The sequence below is a fragment of the Ceratotherium simum genome, chromosome 13 (genome assembly GCF_057802395.1).
Source record: "Ceratotherium simum simum isolate JZ-2026a chromosome 13, ASM5780239v1, whole genome shotgun sequence".
Taxonomy (NCBI): Eukaryota; Metazoa; Chordata; class Mammalia; order Perissodactyla; family Rhinocerotidae; genus Ceratotherium; species Ceratotherium simum.
The window spans coordinates 35,682,616-35,701,272 of record NC_141912.1 but is presented as its reverse complement, the minus strand read 5'-3'; the positions used below and the strand labels follow the sequence as shown (position 1 = coordinate 35,701,272).

Sequence of the window (18,657 nt, the reverse complement as noted above, 5' to 3'; positions counted from 1 at the left end):
GCAGCTCTCTGGGTGCCGCTGCCCCTGTTGACAGACACAGCGCCCAGCCTGTGCAAGAGACAGCTGCTTCCGTGATGAGTCCAGGCCAGGCTGGGGAGGGCAGACAGGCACCACAGCCACAGGGGACCCCTGCGTCACTGCCTCCCGAGGGCGATGGTGATGAGGGGCCCTGCCCTGGCTGTTCTGGGGCCTTGAGGGCACGGGGAGCAGCGGTATGGTGGCCAAGGCAGTGGGCCCTTCTCTTCACCTTGGGGGCAGTCCCCCAGGCGCCTCCACAAGACCATCCCCTAGGGTGGTAGAGCAGCACTGGGCTAGGAGCTGGGAGACCTAGGTGGGCACAGACGAGCTGTGCCACCTCTCTGGGCCCCGGGGGCTGCTCTGGTTCCCATCACGCGGTCTGGAGCATGGTGGGCCTCATGGGTGCCCCACTCTGGGTGTTCTGTGGCAGACCGCGAGCGAATCGGGCAGGACTCAGCATACGAGCAGGAGGGGAAGGTGCAGTTTGTGATCGATGCCGTGTACGCCATGGGCCACGCGCTGCACGCCATGCACCGCGACCTGTGTCCAGGCCGTGTGGGGCTCTGCCCACGCATGGACCCTGTGGATGGCACCCAGCTGCTCAAGTACATCCGCAGTGTCAACTTCTCAGGTGGGCACACGGTGCGGGCCGCCACCCAGCCCAGGAGTCCTGGGCTGTGCAGCCAGGGGAGGGGTCCTGGGGTTCCGGGGGGTGGGAGTCGGGGGGATCTCTTCAGACATCTCCAAGGGGTTCTATGCAGGCGGCTCCCCGGAGGTGTCTCTGCCCTGGGCTCATAATCCTCCCCACCTCTGGGTAAAGGCTCAGTAAAGAAACTGAGTGTGTGACACCACCGGCCCCACAGGCATTGCGGGGAACCCCGTGACCTTCAATGAGAATGGAGACGCGCCCGGGCGCTACGACATCTACCAGTACCAGTTGCGCAACGGCTCTGCCGAGTACAAGGTCATCGGCTCCTGGACTGACCACCTGCACCTCAGAGTGAGTGCCTGGCAGGAGGGCGGGGCCTGGGGGGTGCGGTGGGGAGAGTCACTCACGCCATCCCAACCCCTGGGAGGGGGGCCAGGGGAGGCAGCTGCTGACCACCCTGACCCCCGGGTTTGCTGGGGCCAAGTTGGGGCTTCCTTCTATGCCCCACCCCAGACATCAAAGGGTCCTGAGCCCCCCGCAAACAGAAGAACAGGGCAGCTGGACTTCTGCTGCCTGTCTGCCCCTGCCCTTGCCCTTGCCCTGGGGCCTTCCTGCCTGCTGCCCACTCGTAGGGCCAAAACTTCTGGATAGAAGAATTTACACTGCAGAGAAATGCTCAAAGGCCTGGCGGGTGGCGGGAAGTAAGGTGAGGAGGGAGGGCTGCGTTTGGACAAAGGAGGACGACGTCTTGAGGTGAAGGGCACAGTCAGATGGTGGGGTTCTGCCTGGTGGTGGGGAGCTGTTTGAGAGTGAGATTGTCATCACGTCAAACCACACTGGAAGGCCATCATTTTTCTGGGTATTATGGGGGGGACTTCTGGGTCCTCCTAGCCACACTTTCCCAGCTCATGGTTGTCCCAGGATGTGGTGGCTTTCCCTCTCTGGCCCTCAGTGTCCCCAGCTGTGAATAGAGCCATGGTTTTGGAGGGAAGGGCCTATGGACTTGGTCCCTTGCAAAGTGAAGGGGTGAGCTGTGCTTGGGGAGGGCACAGTGTGACATCAAGATGGACCAGAGAGACTCCGGGGGCCCAGGTCCATGTTGGGCCTCGGCTGTCCTTGTTCCGGATCCTGGCAGAATCGCATCCTGTCCCCACCGTCCCCTCTTGTAAGAATCTCTCCTTGCAGTGTGCCCCTCAAGCTCTTGAAAGCGCTTTCCACCCATGATCTCATTTAGCCCCGACAATCTTCTAAGTCAGAGAAAATATCGTGGAAAACCCAGCCTGAGGGATGCTCCGAAGGCCACACCGCACAGGGGGCAGAGCCCATTCCTGTGGTCATGCTCCTCGGGTTGCTGAGTGGAGACAGACAGAACAGGGCGGGTAGGAGCACTTGGTGAAGTGGGACAATACCCAGATGGAGGCGTGCCTCGTCCTGGTGCAGTGGGTGGAGTGGGGGTGGGGCAGTGACTCAGTTACTCGTAGCAGCACAGCTGATCCTCACTGAGCACCTGCTGTGTCCAGCTGCTGTTGTAAGCACTGGCCTCACTGTGAGGACCACAGCCCTGTGAGCAGGCACTGTTATTACCCCATTCCACAGATGTGGTAAGTAAAGGCCTGGCTTGGGAGTGTGGCATGGCAGTGGACTCTACCCTGAAGGTCCCCTCCCCAGTAATACAGGCCCCTCTACCAGCATGGAGTGGGGGACAGGAGGAGGTGAGGAGGGACTGGACCTCAACCATCACACCTTCCCCACTTCCTCCTGAGTGCTCAGTTTGGGGTGTGCTGTGGGGTCACAGAGCAGCCAAGGCTCAAGGGCCGAGGACAAGGTCCCACCCTGCCTGCCACTGCCTTCCTCTAGGGTCTGAAAGTGAGGCGGCTTCTCATGGCCCCTGTCTGGACTTCACCACTTCTTTTATAGATTCCACAGAGACTCATGGGGCCCCCACCGTGGCCAGCCCTGTGCTGGGGCTGCAGACGCAGCAGGGAGACAAACACAAAGCCCTTAATAGAAGGCATTTCCATTATGACTTCTAATGGAAGCCACGATGAGTAACAAAGGGCAAAGCGGCTTCATATCTGCTATCATTAGATCAGGTGGGAAAACAAAGGCTCAGAGAGGTCGAGGCATTTGCTCGAGAGCACACAGCCAGCTAGCAACAGAACTGTGATCCCAAGATTTGACCACATTGCTGCTCTTTCCACTGGAGCCACAGAGTTTTCCAGAACACTCACCATCACTGCGTCCCCCTGCAGTCTCACAGCTCCGGTACACAGGGATTGTCCTGCCTCGTTGTTCCTGCAGGATGGTGGCTCTGGTCATTGCTGTGCTCTTTGGCTTCCAGAGGACCACACAATCCTGTCATGCCCAGAGCCACAGGACAAGCTTCTTCCTTAAGGGTTCTTTCCCTCCTACTGTGGGACCATCTTTGGATTCCCCACCCACCCCTTTCCTCAGCTCTGAAACCCAGCCCAGAACCAACCAGTTATTCTTTCTCCAGAGGTGAGCACCTGGTGCAAAGGTGGCACCAGTCTGGCCAGGCCCGTGCTCTCTAAACATAAACTCTTCCTAAGAGCCGTTTTATTTAGAACAGATGCCTGAATTTGGCCCCAAGTGTAGTCAGCTCCCTTTTCCTGGTGGCTGCAGCTCTCCTGGGCCTCTCGCTTACTTGCCAGAATTTTGTAACACATTCAGTTGTTCGTGCCGACACTCCTGTGGTTCCTTTTCTCACAGCAGTCGTGTCTTCAGGGACAGTAACTGTGACTAGCACTAATTTAGAGCAAGATGTAAGTAAACGCTAACCCCTGGGCACACATTAAGCATCCTCTGATTAAACCTCTGTTCATTGCTCTCTGCTGAACTCAACTCCCTGTGCCGCCTGGAGGAGGCCCCGTGGGCTGAGCCAGAGGGAGCATATCCCCCATTCCAGTGGGCACTTGAGTCGCCTGGGTGCTTGTGAAAGCTCAGATTCTGGGTCAGTAGGTCTTGGGTAGGGCTAACATTTTGCATGTCCAGCCAGCTCCTGGGTGATGCTGCTGGTCTGGGGACCACTGTGAAGAGCAAGGCCTTACGGGGCTGGGAGTCAGGACTTCTGAGTTCTCTCTGCTGTGTGACTAGGTTGTCACTGCTGTTCTCTGGGCTCAGTTTCTCCACACAGCCCTTGAGAGTTTTGGATTTGATTGGGATTCCCCATGTGTCAGCCGTGTCTGAGTCGTGCTGGGGAGCTTATTTAAATCCAGCTCTTGGATTCAGCAGGTCCGGGTGGGGCCCGGGCAGCTGGACTTTAGCCGTCCAACTGGTGATTCAGGCGTGGGGCTACAGGGTGCCAGTCAGCGGGGTGGTCCCGGGCACTGGGTGGCGTGTCCTGAGGCCCGCTCCTCTGTGCTGTTGTTGCCAGATAGAGCGGATGCACTGGCCGGGGAGTGGGCAGCAGCTGCCCCGCTCCATCTGCAGCCTGCCCTGCCAGCCGGGCGAGCGGAAGAAGACGGTGAAGGGCATGCCCTGCTGCTGGCACTGCGAGCCCTGCACTGGGTACCAGTACCAGGTGGACCGCTACACCTGTAAGACGTGTCCCTACGACATGCGGCCCACAGAGAACCGCACGGGCTGCCGGCCCATCCCCATCATCAAGCTTGAGTGGGACTCACCCTGGGCCGTGCTACCCCTCTTCCTGGCCGTGGTGGGCATCGCTGCCACGCTCTTCGTGGTGGTCACCTTCGTGCGCTACAATGACACGCCCATCGTCAAGGCCTCGGGCCGCGAGCTGAGCTATGTGCTGCTGGCGGGCATCTTCCTGTGCTACACCACCACCTTCCTCATGATCGCTGAGCCCGATCTGGGCACCTGCTCTCTGCGCCGCATCTTCCTGGGGCTGGGCATGAGCATCAGCTACGCGGCCCTGCTCACCAAGACCAACCGCATCTACCGCATCTTCGAGCAGGGCAAGCGGTCGGTCAGCGCCCCGCGCTTCATCAGCCCCGCCTCGCAGCTGGCCATCACCTTCAGCCTCATCTCCCTGCAGCTGCTGGGCATCTGCGTGTGGTTTGTGGTGGACCCCTCCCACTCGGTGGTGGACTTCCAGGACCAGCGGACGCTCGACCCCCGCTTCGCCAGGGGTGTGCTCAAGTGCGACATCTCGGACCTGTCGCTCATCTGCCTGCTGGGCTACAGCATGCTGCTCATGGTCACGTGCACTGTGTACGCCATCAAGACACGCGGTGTGCCCGAGACCTTCAACGAGGCCAAGCCCATTGGCTTCACCATGTACACCACCTGCATCGTCTGGCTCGCCTTCATCCCCATCTTCTTCGGCACCTCGCAGTCAGCAGACAAGGTGAGTGGCGGGGACTGGGAGTGGTGGACGGGGTGAGGACGGGGCAGCCTCCTGGGGCTGGCCTCTCACCCTGCTCCGGAAATGCCGCCTTTCAGCCCTCTCTCTCTGTCTCGAGTTTTTCTCCACGTTCTGAGCTTTCTCTGGTCTCCCTCCCTTTCTCTTTTCTTGCCTTCTCTCCCTTTTCTCTCTCTCTGTCCCATCTCCCTCCTTCGTCTCTCCTCTCCGTCAGCCTAGGATGCTGCACGCTCTTTCATGCTTCCTTCTTTTCTAGACTCTCATTTCCCTTATGTCTCTCGCTACTCAGCCCATCTTCCCATCTGTCCAGTCCTTTCTCCTTGCTCCTCTGTCCACCCCTCTCTCTGCCCTCACAGGATCCCCATGGGTCCCTGCGGTGGCAGATGTATTGGGCACTTGCTCCCTTTCTCCCTGGCCCCAAGCCGCCCCGAAGCCCAGGGGCCTGGGGCCTGGCCGTGTCAGCTGAGGGCTCTTCCCTGCACGGCTGGGGCTGCACAGGGGCCGCCTTCTGCCTGCTCTGTCAGGACATCCTGTGGGCCTGGCCTGAGGGTCTGGACATACCCACAAGGCCCTGTGACTCTGCCCACATCCCAGCCCCAGTGCTGCCTGGGTGCTTGGTGGTGGTAGTGGGGTTATCTTGAAGGATTAGGAGTCGCTGAAAACAGAGGCCAGAGACGGGGAGGATTGTGGAGACGGAGGAACCCAGCTCCTGGTCCGAGCTTCGTGTCTACCTGTGGGATCCTGAGCAAGCAGGCTGGCTCTCGGCCTCAGTTTTTTCATCAGTAGATTGGAGCCATGATCCTTCCCCTGAAGTCCTTACACGTGTTGTAACAATCACAACACGAGGGTGTAAAGCAGTTCACCCTCTGTAAGGAGGCTGGAGCTGAGGGGTCTGGAGGAGGGTAGTGGGGATGAGGTCAGAGAGGTGACAGGGCAGATGGCGTAGGACCCAGGGGCTGTGGGAAGCATGCTGGCTTTTACCGAGGGTGAGAAGGGGGCCACTGCAGGGGTCTGAACCGTGAGGGACGTCCTGTGATGTAGGTTTAAAAGGGTCCCTCTGGCTGCCGGGTGGAGCCCCAGGAGGGTGAGCCGGGGCAGGATGGCAGTGCGGAGTCACCGTAACTATCCCACAGGAGGCTGCTGGCAGCAGGAGTGGTGAGGAGGGGATTCTGCTGTGTCTGGAGTGGGGCCGGCAGATTTCTGATGGATTGTGCATGGAGTGAGAAACACAGAGGAGAGTCAGGGTGACTCTGTGGGTTTCGGTGTGAGGATTGGAAGGAAGAAGTGTCTGTGCTCAGGTGGGGAAGACAGTAGAGGGGAAGAACTGTGAGTCTGGAGTTCAGGGGTGAGGGCTGTGCTGGAGATGTAACTGGGGGAGTCGTCAGCCCGTGGATGGCATTGAAAGCCGTGAGCCCGAGTGCGAGCTCCGAGGGATGCTTGGCTTCAGTGAGGCTGTGGCCACAGCCCCCACAGATGGGATGCTTGTCATGTGCCAGACACTTTACCTGATAGCCAGCAGACCCCACAGCAGTGGGAGAGGGTAGATATCACCATCCCTATTTACAGATGGGGACAGGGAGGCACAGAGAGGTAAAGTGACTTGTCTGAGGTCACACAGCCAGTAGATGGCATGGCTGGACTTTGCTCTGTCTAACTCAGGAGCCCCCACCCCAGCCCACACTGCCCCCTGCAGGTGTGAGACACCTCCCCTGCCCTGGGCTTCCTTGGTAGGTGCCCACCTCTTCTCCAACAGCTCCTCACGGGCAGGAGGTGTGCCCTCCACTCTGAATGGAGGCCTGTGGCCTGTCTTCAGTGGTGGCCCTGTGGGCAGGGAGTTCCAAGAAGCAGATCTTGAGGCTGACAGTGAGTGCCCTGAGGTCTGAGATCGGGCCCGGCTGCAGGCCACCCCGTGCACCTGAGCAGCCACAGCGCACAGCTGGCACTGTGAGCCGGGTCTCCAGCCCCCACCAGGCCTGCGGAGGCCCTCCCTGCTGAGGGCAGGTGCAGGCAGAGGCCCCCACACCTCCAGGGCCCAGGGTGCCCACGAAGCCGGCAGGGGAGCCTGCCCCACACTCCGGGAAGCTGGCAGCTTGAGAAATTACCCTCCACGATACCAGGAGGCCCCTTCCCACGCCTCCTCAGGGAGTAAAGGTACACACAGCCTGGTGGGTGGGCCCCTTGCTCTGCCTTCCCGTAATTTCCTCTGGCTGCCTGCCAGCACACTGCTTCCCAGTGGGTCTCTGCCATCCCGGGGTGTCAGACCCTCCAACCTGAGGTGCTGGTGCCAAGCCCCCCCTTTCAGCCACCCCCATCTCTCAGGCAACCCCAGCTGCCTCTGATTTCTCCCTTTTTAGGAGGCTCCCCTCAGCACTGATTATGAAAAGGAGCCTCAGAGGTCTCTTCTGAGGCCCAGAGAGGGGCAAGGACTTGCCCAGGGTCACACAGCAGGCTGGCCTCGCACCAGCATGTGGTGATAAGACCCAGCTCTGCCCCTGATGGTGTGGAACGTGGGTTATGCCCTTCTCCCCTCTGGGCTTCTGAGTGAGGAGGGGTGGAGGAGATGAGCTCTGAGGGCCCTGCCTGCTCAGACCACCAGGCTTCTTACAGTCGCAGGTGACCCTGGGGCTGTCTCTGTGCTGTGTCATGTCACAGCTACAGAATGCTCCGGTGGAAGCTGCAGGCCTGACTGCCGGGTGTGTGTGTGTGTGAATGGAGTGGGGTAGGGCTGTTGTGGGGAGTTGTCGGATGTGTCCAGAAGTGCGTGTGTACAGTGTGTGTGTGCCTTCCTGTGCGTGTTCAGCAGTGAATGGGCAGTGTGTGTATGTGTGCACATCGAGTGGGGATGGGCAGGTGTATGTGCTGAGGGGTTCATGCCTGCTGGTGTGTGTATGGGTGTGCAGATTAGGTGTGTGTGCCCAGCAGTGTAAGTGCAGGTGTGTGCAGATGCGTGTGTGTTCATATGAGTGAATGCATCCAGGTGTATGCATGTGTGTGTCCGCAGGTGCGGGAAGGGGTGTGTGGGTGAGCTCATGTGTGTCTGAGTCAGGTGTAAGTGAGTTCAGGTGTGTGTGAATGCAGATATGCACATGTACATAGGTGTGTATCTGCGGGCATGCATGTGTGCCCAGGTGTGTGTGCACACGCACTTCCACATGCTCAGCTGCGCCATCCCCCAGGGTGCAGGCGCTGGTGCAGAGTGAAGCTGTCTGTGCCGCTCTGTGAGCAGGTGGATGGGTTCCCAGCGTGAGCCAGGATTTCCGGGACTCACCACCGCAGCCCCGTGGCGTCACCCTGAGCCGTCCGAAGTGCAGATTCCCCGCCGCGTGGGGTTACTAGGCAGCCAGGCTTGGGTGGGATGAGGCCGCAGAGGCCAGCCAGGTTGTGGGCAAGTTCATTTGTCTGGTTTATGCAGAGTCGGAGGATCTCAGTCCCACCATGCTCAGCCTGAGCAGAAGCACAGAGCAGGCAGAACTACTTGGTGCCCCCACCACGGGCCCTCTCACCTTGAACCCACCAGGCCTAGCACAAAACCTGGAAATTCATCACCTGCCTCCACAGCAGCTCCTTTCTGTTCCCTTTGCTGCCCCCCAAGGTGACCTCTGTCCTCCCCCATCAAACCCAGCCCTGACACCTCCTTTGCTCTGGAGAGCAGTGGCTCGTGAGGCTAATGAGGATTCCTCGCAGAGGACAGGAGTGTAGCAAGGGCCTGACTGAAGAGAGGAGCCGCAATGGTGGTGGGTCAGGCACCTCCAGGCTGGGAGATGGGGGGATGGGAGACAAGGCGAGGTGGCATCTTGAAAGCTGCCTCTCACTCTGCCTGCCTTTAAGACCCGCATTCGGGCCTGAGCCCCATCCCTGTAGGGGTGCCTGCTGGGTCCTAGAGCTTCTAGGGGACCACTGTGTCTCCTGTAGGATCAGCAGGCTACCGCATCCCAGTGACGATGTGCATCTTTACATGGGGGCTCCAGAACAATGCCTGAGCCAGTGGTGGGGTGAGAACTCCAGACCCTGGGGCAAGGAGAGGGATTGGGTGCACAGCCCCACTTCTGCTTGCACAGGGCTGGCCCCCCCAGCCTGGGGATGGCTAGAGGAGCCCCCAGGGCTCGTGCTGAGAGGGAGGGGCCCCAGCACATGGGGGCAGCTTTGCTCAGATTTGATCTATTTACACCCCTCCTTGTATTTTGTTTGCAGAAGGACTCCTAGGCTGAAAACCAAAATAGAACAGAACACCAAGGACTGTGCTCGTGCCTGTGCTCAGGGCTGGCCCCGTAGTTTTCAGGGCCCAGTGCAAAATGGAAACGAAGGCTCCTTGTTCAAAATTATTCAGGATTCAAGACGTCAGCAGCAGGACATTAAACCAAGTGCACATGCTCATGGGGCCAACTCTGCCTTTGTTAGTGGAGGGGCCCAGCATCCCACCGTGGTCAGGGCAGAGTGGAATCTGGAACTCGGGCCCCTGGCCCCCAACACAGGGCTGTGTCCACTGCAGGGCTCACTCTGCCCAGAGAGGGGAGCCTCTATCCCCGTCCCACCAGCTCCATGTGGGCCCAATGGCACCCCCCATCAACAAGACAGGGGTCAGGGCCTAAGATAGATGTCTGACCTGGAAACACAACCCCTATCCCCAAGAACCCCCAGTGTGAAAGGAGAGACAGCCTCTGCCCTCAGGGAACCCCAATCTAATGAGGGAGACAGCCCTGTCCCCAGGAACTCCTAGTCTGGGGGCGAAGATCCAGGAACAAGCCTGTTCATTGTTTTTTGCTGAGGAAGATTCACCCTGAGCTAACATCTGTGGCAGTCGTCCTCTATTTTGTGTGTGGGTCACTGCCAAAACATAGCTGCTGATGAGTGGTGTAGGTCTGCGCCCGGGAACCAAACCCCGGATGCTGAAGTGGAGCACACTGAACTTAACCACTAGGCCATGGGGCAAGCCCCCCAACCCTGTTCTTAATTAGCCCAGACCTCCCCTCTGTTCTCCTAGGGTCTGCTATGATACTCTGCAGCCTGTGTCCCCTGCCTTCCCCCCTGGCCACCAGCCCTATCTCAGGGGGTCAGGGGTGGCCAGCACCCTCCCACTGGCCTATCATGGCCTTTCCTGGTCTACATGCTGGGAGGCAGCTCTGTACCCATGGGTGAGAGTGTGGGTCGTGGGTGAGGACTGGGGATGACTGTCTGTGTTCAGAGGGGTGTGTGCTCACTGGGGACCAGGCTCTTGTTTCCCTGGCCTGTGACATTTTCCTGAATGGTGGCCAGTGAGACAGCCTCTCCACACTCCCAGCCTCCTTCTGCATGGTGCTGTGCAAGTTTCATGGGGCTTCACAGTCTGTGCTTGGGCAGCCACACAGTTTGTGGGAGATGGGTGCTGTCATCCCATTGCACTGATGAGAAAATTGAGGGCCAGAGAGCAGACAAGACTTCCCCAGGGTCACACACCTCTCTCCTCTCAGACCTTAGAGCTTCTCCAGTCCCTGTCCCGAAGGTAGGAAAACTTGGGGAAGGGTGGCTGGAATGAAAGCCTTCAGATCCAGGGCATGAGGCATTTGTGGAAAGAGGCAGGAGGTGGGGAGCATATGAGAATGGGAAGACCTGGCTCCTCCTTTCCAGGGGGCTACCAGATGAAGCTAGGGCCCCTGTGACCTCAGGAAGCAAGTCCAGACCCGTGTCCACTACTGGGCTGGGTGCAGGGAAAGAGGGAGGTCTGTGGGGATTGGATAGAGCTGGGAGTCAGGGAGAGCTTCCTGGAGGAGGTGGCACATCAGCCAGGCCTCAGGGGAGGGGACCTGGACCCAGAAACAGCAGATTTAGGGGGCAGAGCACCTGGGGGCCGCAGCCTGGGTCTCCCCTGGCTCCGCCCTGGCTGAGGGCGGCCAGAGGGGCAGCTGAGGCCCGACGGATGGGGAGGGAGGGAGGAGGGGAGGAGGGGATCCTAGGCAGGGCGGTGGGAATTGTCAGGCCCTGCCCAGAAGGCCCCACCATTGAAGAATGGATTATCCGACACCCAGATTAATGGACTTGCATTTTGCTAAACATCTGTCACCGTTAGTGCTGGCGAGCGAGCATGAAATGAGCTTGACTGTGCTGCCACCGCGTATTGCGCTGGGCGCTGTGGCTCCCGTGCCAACGGCCCGCTCTGCACAGGGTGGCATGTGGGGGGCAGTCACTGAGTGGGGGGCCTGGTGGAGGGCTGTCTGGTCTAAAGCCCCAGTTCTATATCACGACTCCCTTCTGCTGGAAGCCAGCGGGACACAGGGCAGCCGGGGTCTGTCCTCCTGTGTCTGTCTCTTGGCGGGGGGTGGGGGGTGGGGTGGGGTGTCAGGGCCCGCGGCGGGGGCGGAGCCTGCTCTGACCCGCCCCCGGCCCGCTCCCAGCTGTACATCCAGACAACGACGCTGACGGTCTCGGTGAGTCTGAGCGCCTCGGTGTCCCTGGGGATGCTCTACATGCCCAAGGTCTACATCATCCTCTTCCACCCGGAGCAGAACGTGCCCAAGCGCAAGCGCAGCCTCAAAGCCGTCGTCACCGCTGCCACTATGTCCAACAAGTTCACGCAGAAGGGCGGCTTCCGGCCCAATGGCGAGGCCAAGTCCGAGCTCTGCGAGAACCTCGAGGCCCCGGGTGAGTGCCTGGCCCGCCCCTCCCGCTGGGCCCGCCCGGCCCCGCCCACCTCCAGCTGGGCCCTCCCAGGCCCCCATCCTAGATACTGGCTATGCGCCACCCCTAGCCAGGTCCTGGGGAGCACTGGGAGAACCCTGAGGCTGCGGGTGAGTGCCCGCCCAGAGGCAGTTCCAGGAGACCCTTGAGGCACCAGGTTAGGCAGGAGAGAACCGCGGGGTCCCACCCCACCCCGCCCTAGCCATGCCCTTCCAGGGATCTCTTCCCCTCCTAGGGTGAGGCCATGGGGGGCCTGGTTCATGCAGGTGGCCGGGAGACCCTGGGCTCTCTCTGCCCTGGCGCCCACATCTGAGCCTGTGCCCTCTGGGAGAAGGGGTTGTCTGTAGGGCCTCTGCTCTCTGGCCCTTTGGTAACCTGGAAGCTGCTGCTATCTGATGCCAGCCTGGCCACCCCCTAGCAGGGCCCTGAGAGATGGGGACTTAGGACATGGGCTCCCAGGTCGGGTAAGTGAGTAGGTGTGGTGGGGTAGAGGGCCTCCAGAGGCCACAGTTTTCAGGTGGCAGGTGTCCCCAAGGGATAGTCCAAGGAGACCTCAGCAGTAGAGGGTCATGCTTTGAGGGGATCGGGGACAGGGGAGGGAAGGAGGCAGGCACCTTGGCATCTGAGGGGCAGGCCCAAGGTCCAGGCCTGGGCCGGACAGGTCCCTCAGGGTGGGGTAAGGAATGTGCACCCAAGGGAGCAGGGCCACCATCTTTGCCAACTTCCCTGGTCCCCATGGAGCCAGCCCTCTGTGTGAGGAGAAGAGACCAAGAGGAGGAGAGAGGGGCAGGGCATGTGAGAGACAGGTTAGGCCTCAGGGGAACCAGTACTAGTGGTGACCATCTCTTGACCCCTAACTGTGCCACACCTACCATGTACCAGTTGTCATCCTCACAGCAGCCTTGAAAGGCAGTAACACAGATGAGGAAGGGGAGGTTCAGAAGGGCAAGGGACTCACCCAGGTCACATAGCCAACAGCAGGTGGCAAGGCCAGATCTGACCTCCGCTGGGGTATCCCCACTACCTGATGTCTCCTTGGATAGACCGAGGCCTCTGCCCTGGGGTGAGCCATGAAGTCTTCCGCTTGTGGGTGGGCCTCCATGGATGTTGTGTCCAGCTGCTCCAGGTGGGGGAGAGATCAAAGGGTCACTGTGGTCACCCCCATCACTGAAGACCTTGGCTCCCTCCCTGGACACCCTGGAAGTGCCCAAGTGGTTTAAATGGTAGCTCCTCCTGCCCCCCCCCCCCTTCTCTGAAAGTCTTGCGGGGCTTCCATTGGTGGGTGAGGAGGAGAAGAGCCCCTTTCCCCAGGAGAGTTTCAGATCCTGATGGGACCTGGGAGTTAGCACTCTGCTTTTTCCCTCTAGTACTAGGGGAAGGGCCAGAGTGAACATTGTCGATGGCAGTAGGAGGGATACAGGCTAGACTGCAGGAAGGCCCAGAGCACAGGCTCCTGCGAGGAGCCCCTTTGTCATCCACTAAGAGATCAGGAGAAAGAGGAGACCTTCCCTCCCTGATGTGTTGGGCTGGGGGCAGCACCTCGTACAGCCTCCCCACCTTGGGGCTCTGGCCCCACACTCCTGACTTTCCTGTGTCCCATCCCTCAAGGCTGTACTCTGCTGGTGCAGGAGCGGGTCTGTCAAACCAGCTCTGCTCCAGGGCTTGTGAGAGCGAGTGGGGCATTAGACCGTGGGCGAGTGTCTAACTGGAGATGACACCCTGACCCCAAAGGCTGACACTCATGGTGCTGCCACAGGCCAGAGGGGGCCACAGAGAGCTCTGATGACACCTCACTGACACTGTTGCCTCTGCCTCTGCTCAGGCTGGTCACCTGGGGACAGGCTACAATGGCCCACCCCTGTCAGACAGGGGTGTGGAGGCATGGTGAGGGGAGACGCAGCATCCCCAGCCCCCTGCTTCCTGCAGGGGAAGGAGGAGAGCTGCCCACTCCCCCTGACCCCCACAGAGGGGGCCAGAGGCCAGTGTCCCTTGCCCCCAGCATCTCTCAGCTCGGTGACAACAGGGACTATGGAGGAGCTGGGCGGGAGCCAGCTGATTAATTCTGGGGACAGTCAGACTGAGGGAGTGTGAGTGGGAGGAATGGGGAGGTGTCACTCCTGTGAGGCAGGGACATTTTTCACTCTGTCACTGGTAGGCCACGTATCTTTAAACAAACAACAGAATAAATAATTCAGGGGCCCAACTGGAGGCAGATTGGGCGCTGAGACACGGGGGCGACAAATGGGGGCTGTCAGCTCGTGCCTGCCGCTGCCCGGCTAATTGTTATCTGAGGCCGCGGAGACTGGAAACCAGCAGCAAGGGCCTGTCATCAGCAAGGGATGGGTTTGGGGCCCTCCACCCACATGCCCTGGTCCCTTCCTCCTCTACTGAGGATGCCCCTGGAGTGTCGCTGTCCCCATCCTGTCCCCACCACTGCAGTCATTTCAGCCCCTTTGCCCACCATTTTGCAGGGTTTAAAGAGTATTTCCATCTACCCTGTGGCTGAGAGCCAGCCAAGGGTTTACTGTCACCCCATCTTACGGATGAGGGAATTGAGGCTCTGAGAGGTTCAGTTTGTCGGAAGGAGCGCATGGCAGGTGCTGAGCTCCCTTGTACTGTGAGGGCAGGACCGGACCCCAAGTCTCCTGACTCCTGGCCAGAGCTCTTCCTTTTGAGCCTCACAGTTAGCTCCTGGGGCCCCGGGCAGACTCACTGCTCCCGTTTTCCAGGTGGTGAGACTGAGACTCAGCTGAAGGGCTCTGGGGCCCCAGGCTTGTAGCTGAGGGCTGAATGCGCTTCCCGGTTCCGGAACCCATGGATTGGATTTTCTAGAGGAGACAGCTCTGGTCTTAGAGGGACACCAGGGGTCCCTCACCAGCTGTCCCTCACCTCCCCACCACCTTCTCTCATCCCCTCACCGGCCCTCGGGGCCCCGCAACCGCCCTCAGGTGTCCATTTCCCTGCAGTTAGTGGAGATTTTGCTGCCAGCTGAGGTTTTCCTTCATCTCTGAGCCAGAGTTGCTGACGGCTTTACAGGTTTGGAAACTCAATTTTATCAGTTCACCCCGGGGGTGATGGAGCCCTGGGGAACTGATTCTCCCCAGCCTGGCCTGCAGGTGCATGACGCACAGAGCCAGCTGCTGGCTCTTTTTCTGAAGGGGGGACAGAGTGGGGTGGAGATGTGGGGGTTGGGGGAGCCCCTCAGGAGAAGAAGCCTAGGCAAAAAAGGCCACACCACCCCTCTCGTGTTACAGGTGGGGAAACTGAGGCCTAGCAGGGCAGGGAAGGAGCTGCCTGAGGTCACAGAGGGAGTCTGGGGCTCCTGTCTCCAGGGCTGATCAGTGTGTCCCCTCACCTCCCTTTCAGCACCTCTGCCATCCCCGGGGCCCTGCCTCCAGTCACTCAGCTCCCTTCCCCAAGTGCACCCCGTCCGGCCCCGCCTAGATGCTGCCCCATCAAGCTGACCCGCCCTTGTGGTCAGCCAGCACCCTGGAGGGACATGGGTCATTTTAATTTTTATTTATTTTATGTTTTTCCCCCCAAAGCCCCAGTAGATAGTTGTATGTCATAGTTGCACAGCCTTCTAGTTGCTGTATGTGGGATGCGGCCTCATCGTGGCTGGAGAATTGGTGCGTCGGTGCCCGCCTGGGATCCGAACCCGGGCTGCCAGCAGCGGAGCACACGCACTTAACCGCTAAGCCACGGGGCCGGCCCAACATGGGTCATTTTAGAGATGAAGGTGGGACTTGTTTCTACACTGTAAGGTGCTGTGCTCTTATTCTCTTCCAGGAAGTTGTGGGCACCATTTCCTTCCATTAGCACCTGAGCCAGTGGCACCTAAAACTTGAGAGTTCCCTGCCAGTGCCAGCCAAGCGATTGTTCATCATCTGCTTGAATCTTTCTGCTGGCAGGGAGCTCAGCTCCCACATAAGGCTACCACTCCATGCTCAGCTCTGGCCAGGAGAAAGTTCTTCCTTTAGCTCAACTGTGCACTGACCCTCCTGCCTTCCCACTGGTCTCCCAGTGTGCCCCTCTGCTCACCCCACCCCCAACAAGTTTGCTCGATGGACCCCCTGAGAGTTGGACACAGCAATCCTGCCTGTATTACTGGGCTTCCGGTTACACTGCTGTGACGGAGGGGCCCCAGAACAGAGTGGCTCAAATCAGGCAGATGTTTATTTGTCTCTGATAGAATAGTGCCCAGTGGCTGGGCAGAAGCAGGGACCTGGGTTCCTTCCATCTTGTTGCTCCGTCAGCTCCTAGGGGGTTGTCATTGTCCTCATGGCTGAGGCTGGTTGCCCTCCATGTCTTTTCTGCCCACGGAAGGCAAAAGAGAGGAAGTACAGGAGAAACAATCTATTTTAATTAACATGACATGGAAATTGCACACAGCCCTTCCCCTCACATGTCATTAGCAGGAATGTCGTCACGCAGGGCCACACTTCGCTGCAAGGGAACCCGGGAAATGTAATCCTTAACTTGGCAGTTATGAGCCCAGCAGAAATGGAGAGAGGATTGAGGGGGACAGCATGCAGCCCACCACACTGCTCCCCTCATGGCCTCTTCTCCAGGCCAGGCGCCCCTGGCTCAGCCTGGCAGATGCGCCTCCTTCTCTGGGTCAGGGCGGCTTTATGACAAACGGCACCATGATTTTCTCCCATCCAGCCTCCTTTTTCTGCGCCAACAGACCAGCCTCCACTTCAGGCAGCAGTTCTGCTGTTGATTACTCTCCACTGAGCTGTCCCCCAGGCCCTGGAGAGACAAAACCAAGGACCTGGCTGGGCTCCTCACTCCTATCACCTCAGTCCCTCATTTTTCAAATGGGGGTGACGCTAATCTGACCTCACTAGGCTGCAGTGAGGTCTGAACCCTGGTGGGTTGGAGGTGGAGGGGGGACACTCATGTTGCCCGTGGGGGCTGATGCTGTCACCCAGCTGTGGGTGGGGGACTGGTCCCAGGGAGGCTGTAGCAGGGAAACGGGAGATACCCAGACCTGCAACCCTGGTCCCAGTGGTGGGTGAGCGAAGGCCAGAATGATGGGTGCAGATAAGGGAGGCTCAGGCTGAGGCGGGAGGGGGATACCCAGAAACGAGAAGGGTAGCTGTGTGGAGAGCTGAAGGGGCCCGGAGGACTTCCATTTCCCTTGGGTATGGGGAGAGGAGTTTCTAGTCTTGGCGAGGCCCCTCTGGTTCTCTCTGGCCCCATCCGCCTCTCCCTTCCCCCGGACTGCCAGTCTAGTGTATTTCACGTCTACTCTTCATGAATGAAGAGCTCCTCCAGAATGTGTTGAACTTCTGAAAAACTTCCCTTTGATAAAACTTGAAGGTTATATAATTATATCACAGATAACAATGATTCTCTTAAGGTGTGGTGGGGTCAGGAGGTGGCAGGGGCCCCGTGGCGGGGAGACCCTCACAGCGGGTAGGGGTTGAGAGGGAGTGCTCAAAGTGGGGGTCGTATCTGGAGCGACAAAGTGGAGAGGGAAGGGCACGCCAGGCCAGCAGCCCAGCCCGAGCAAAGGTGTGGGGTGGGGAGGAGGTGCTGGGAGGCTGGGCCCAGTTGGGAAGTGGGGGGAACAGCGCAGGAAGCAGTGGGGTGGGGTGGGCTGGGCGGGGCCCGCCCACAGTCTGGGGGGGATGTGGACTGCTTAGTTCTCGATGCCATGGGCAGGGCATTTAAAGAAGCCAGCCCCTGACTCCTGGGTACCCCTGGTCTCTCTCCTTCCAGCGCTGGCCACCAAACAGACCTACGTCAGCTACACCAACCATGCAATCTAGCTGGGCCGCCGGAGCCGACCAGGAGGAGGAGGAACCGAGGCCCTTGTGGATGGCATGTCGGGCCAGGGCCACTCCCAGGGGCCTAGCTGATGTCCTGCCTGCCCGTGGGCGCCCACGGACGTGGCTTGGTGCTGAGGACAGCAGAGCCCCGGCGGTCACTGCTGGGCAGCCTGGGCAAGCTGGGCAGGTGACAGAGGAGGATGAGGGGCGGGGTAGCTTCACGCCACCCCAGGAGCCCGCGTCTTGGACCACGGCCCCTCCCAGCCCCAAACCACAGGGGCTCAGGGTGTGAGGGCCCAAGTGCTGGTTTTCTGTCTCCCTCCGTCTCTGCCTGCCCCACTGGTGACCTCTCAGTCTGTCTCCATCCCCATCTTCATTTTCTCATTTCTTTGTGTCGCTGCCTTTTTTCTCTGTGTGTCTCTGTCCCTCTGCACTCTCTGCTTTTTCTGCGTCGTCTTCTTTCTGCTTCTGCCTCCCCTCAGTCTCCATCTCCAGGTCTCTCCCGTTTTTCTCTTGTGATCCACCTGGGTCTCTCCTCTTGTGCATTTTTCTTCCTGTCCTCGGCCCCCTCCTCGCCTTCACTTACATCCAGCCTTTGCTCCCTTTCCCGGCCATCCTTTCCTAATTCACCAAATCGTACATGTCACAAAAGAGAAAAAAGGAAAAAAAAAAATCAAAACACAAAAAAGCCAAAACAAAAATCTCAAGTGTGTTGCAAAGTGCTGCGTCCTCCTGGTGGCCTCTGTGTGTGTCCCCGTGGCCCGCAGCCTGCCCGCCTGCCCCCGCCCGTCTGCCGTGTGTCCTGCCCGCCTGCCCCTCCTGCCGATGACACGGAGTTCAGTGCCTGGGTGTCTGGTGATGGTTACTGATGACAATGTGTAGCGCATGATTGTTTTTATACCAAGAACATTTCTAATAAAAATAAACACATGGTTTTGCACCCCGGCTCCACATCCACTGAGGGTCCTGCGGTGGGACCCCAGGCTCAGCCCACAGCTGGAGGGCCTGGAGTTGGAGGGAAGGAGGAACTGGCCGATGGAGACTTGGGGGCGGTGGAGGCTCCTCCAAGGGCATGGAGAGGCCTGGGGTAGGGAGGCGCCAGAACATTGCTGCAGAGTCCAGAAATCAGCCTCTGGTGGTCCCCTAAAGAAGATATTCTGTCTCTGTCCGCCCTGCTGCCCCTAAGGAAGCTACCATTTCTGCCTTGCCTCTCCTCT

At 59.4% G+C, this 18,657-nt stretch overlaps 1 protein-coding gene across 3 annotated transcripts in view; it reads left to right on the top strand.

Moving 5' to 3' along the window:
* GRM4 (glutamate metabotropic receptor 4) overlaps window positions 1–18,380 on the top strand; it is a 106,412-nt gene extending 88,032 nt beyond the window's left edge. Inside the window, exons 6-10 of one of the 3 annotated variants that reach the window (XM_087438472.1) lie at window positions 449–649; window positions 882–1,018; window positions 4,062–4,997; window positions 11,492–11,627; window positions 17,391–17,570. In XM_087438472.1, coding sequence (XP_087294598.1) covers window positions 449–649; window positions 882–1,018; window positions 4,062–4,997; window positions 11,492–11,627; window positions 17,391–17,440 — 1,460 coding nt within the window. In that variant the 3' untranslated portion in view covers window positions 17,441–17,570. Of the gene's footprint in view, window positions 1–448; window positions 650–881; window positions 1,019–4,061; window positions 4,998–11,380; window positions 11,628–17,390 lie in introns of all 3 variants that reach the window. The other 2 variants (XM_004424255.3, XM_087438471.1) reach the window with 2 other exon arrangements.
* Window positions 18,381–18,657: the final 277 nt, after the last annotated feature.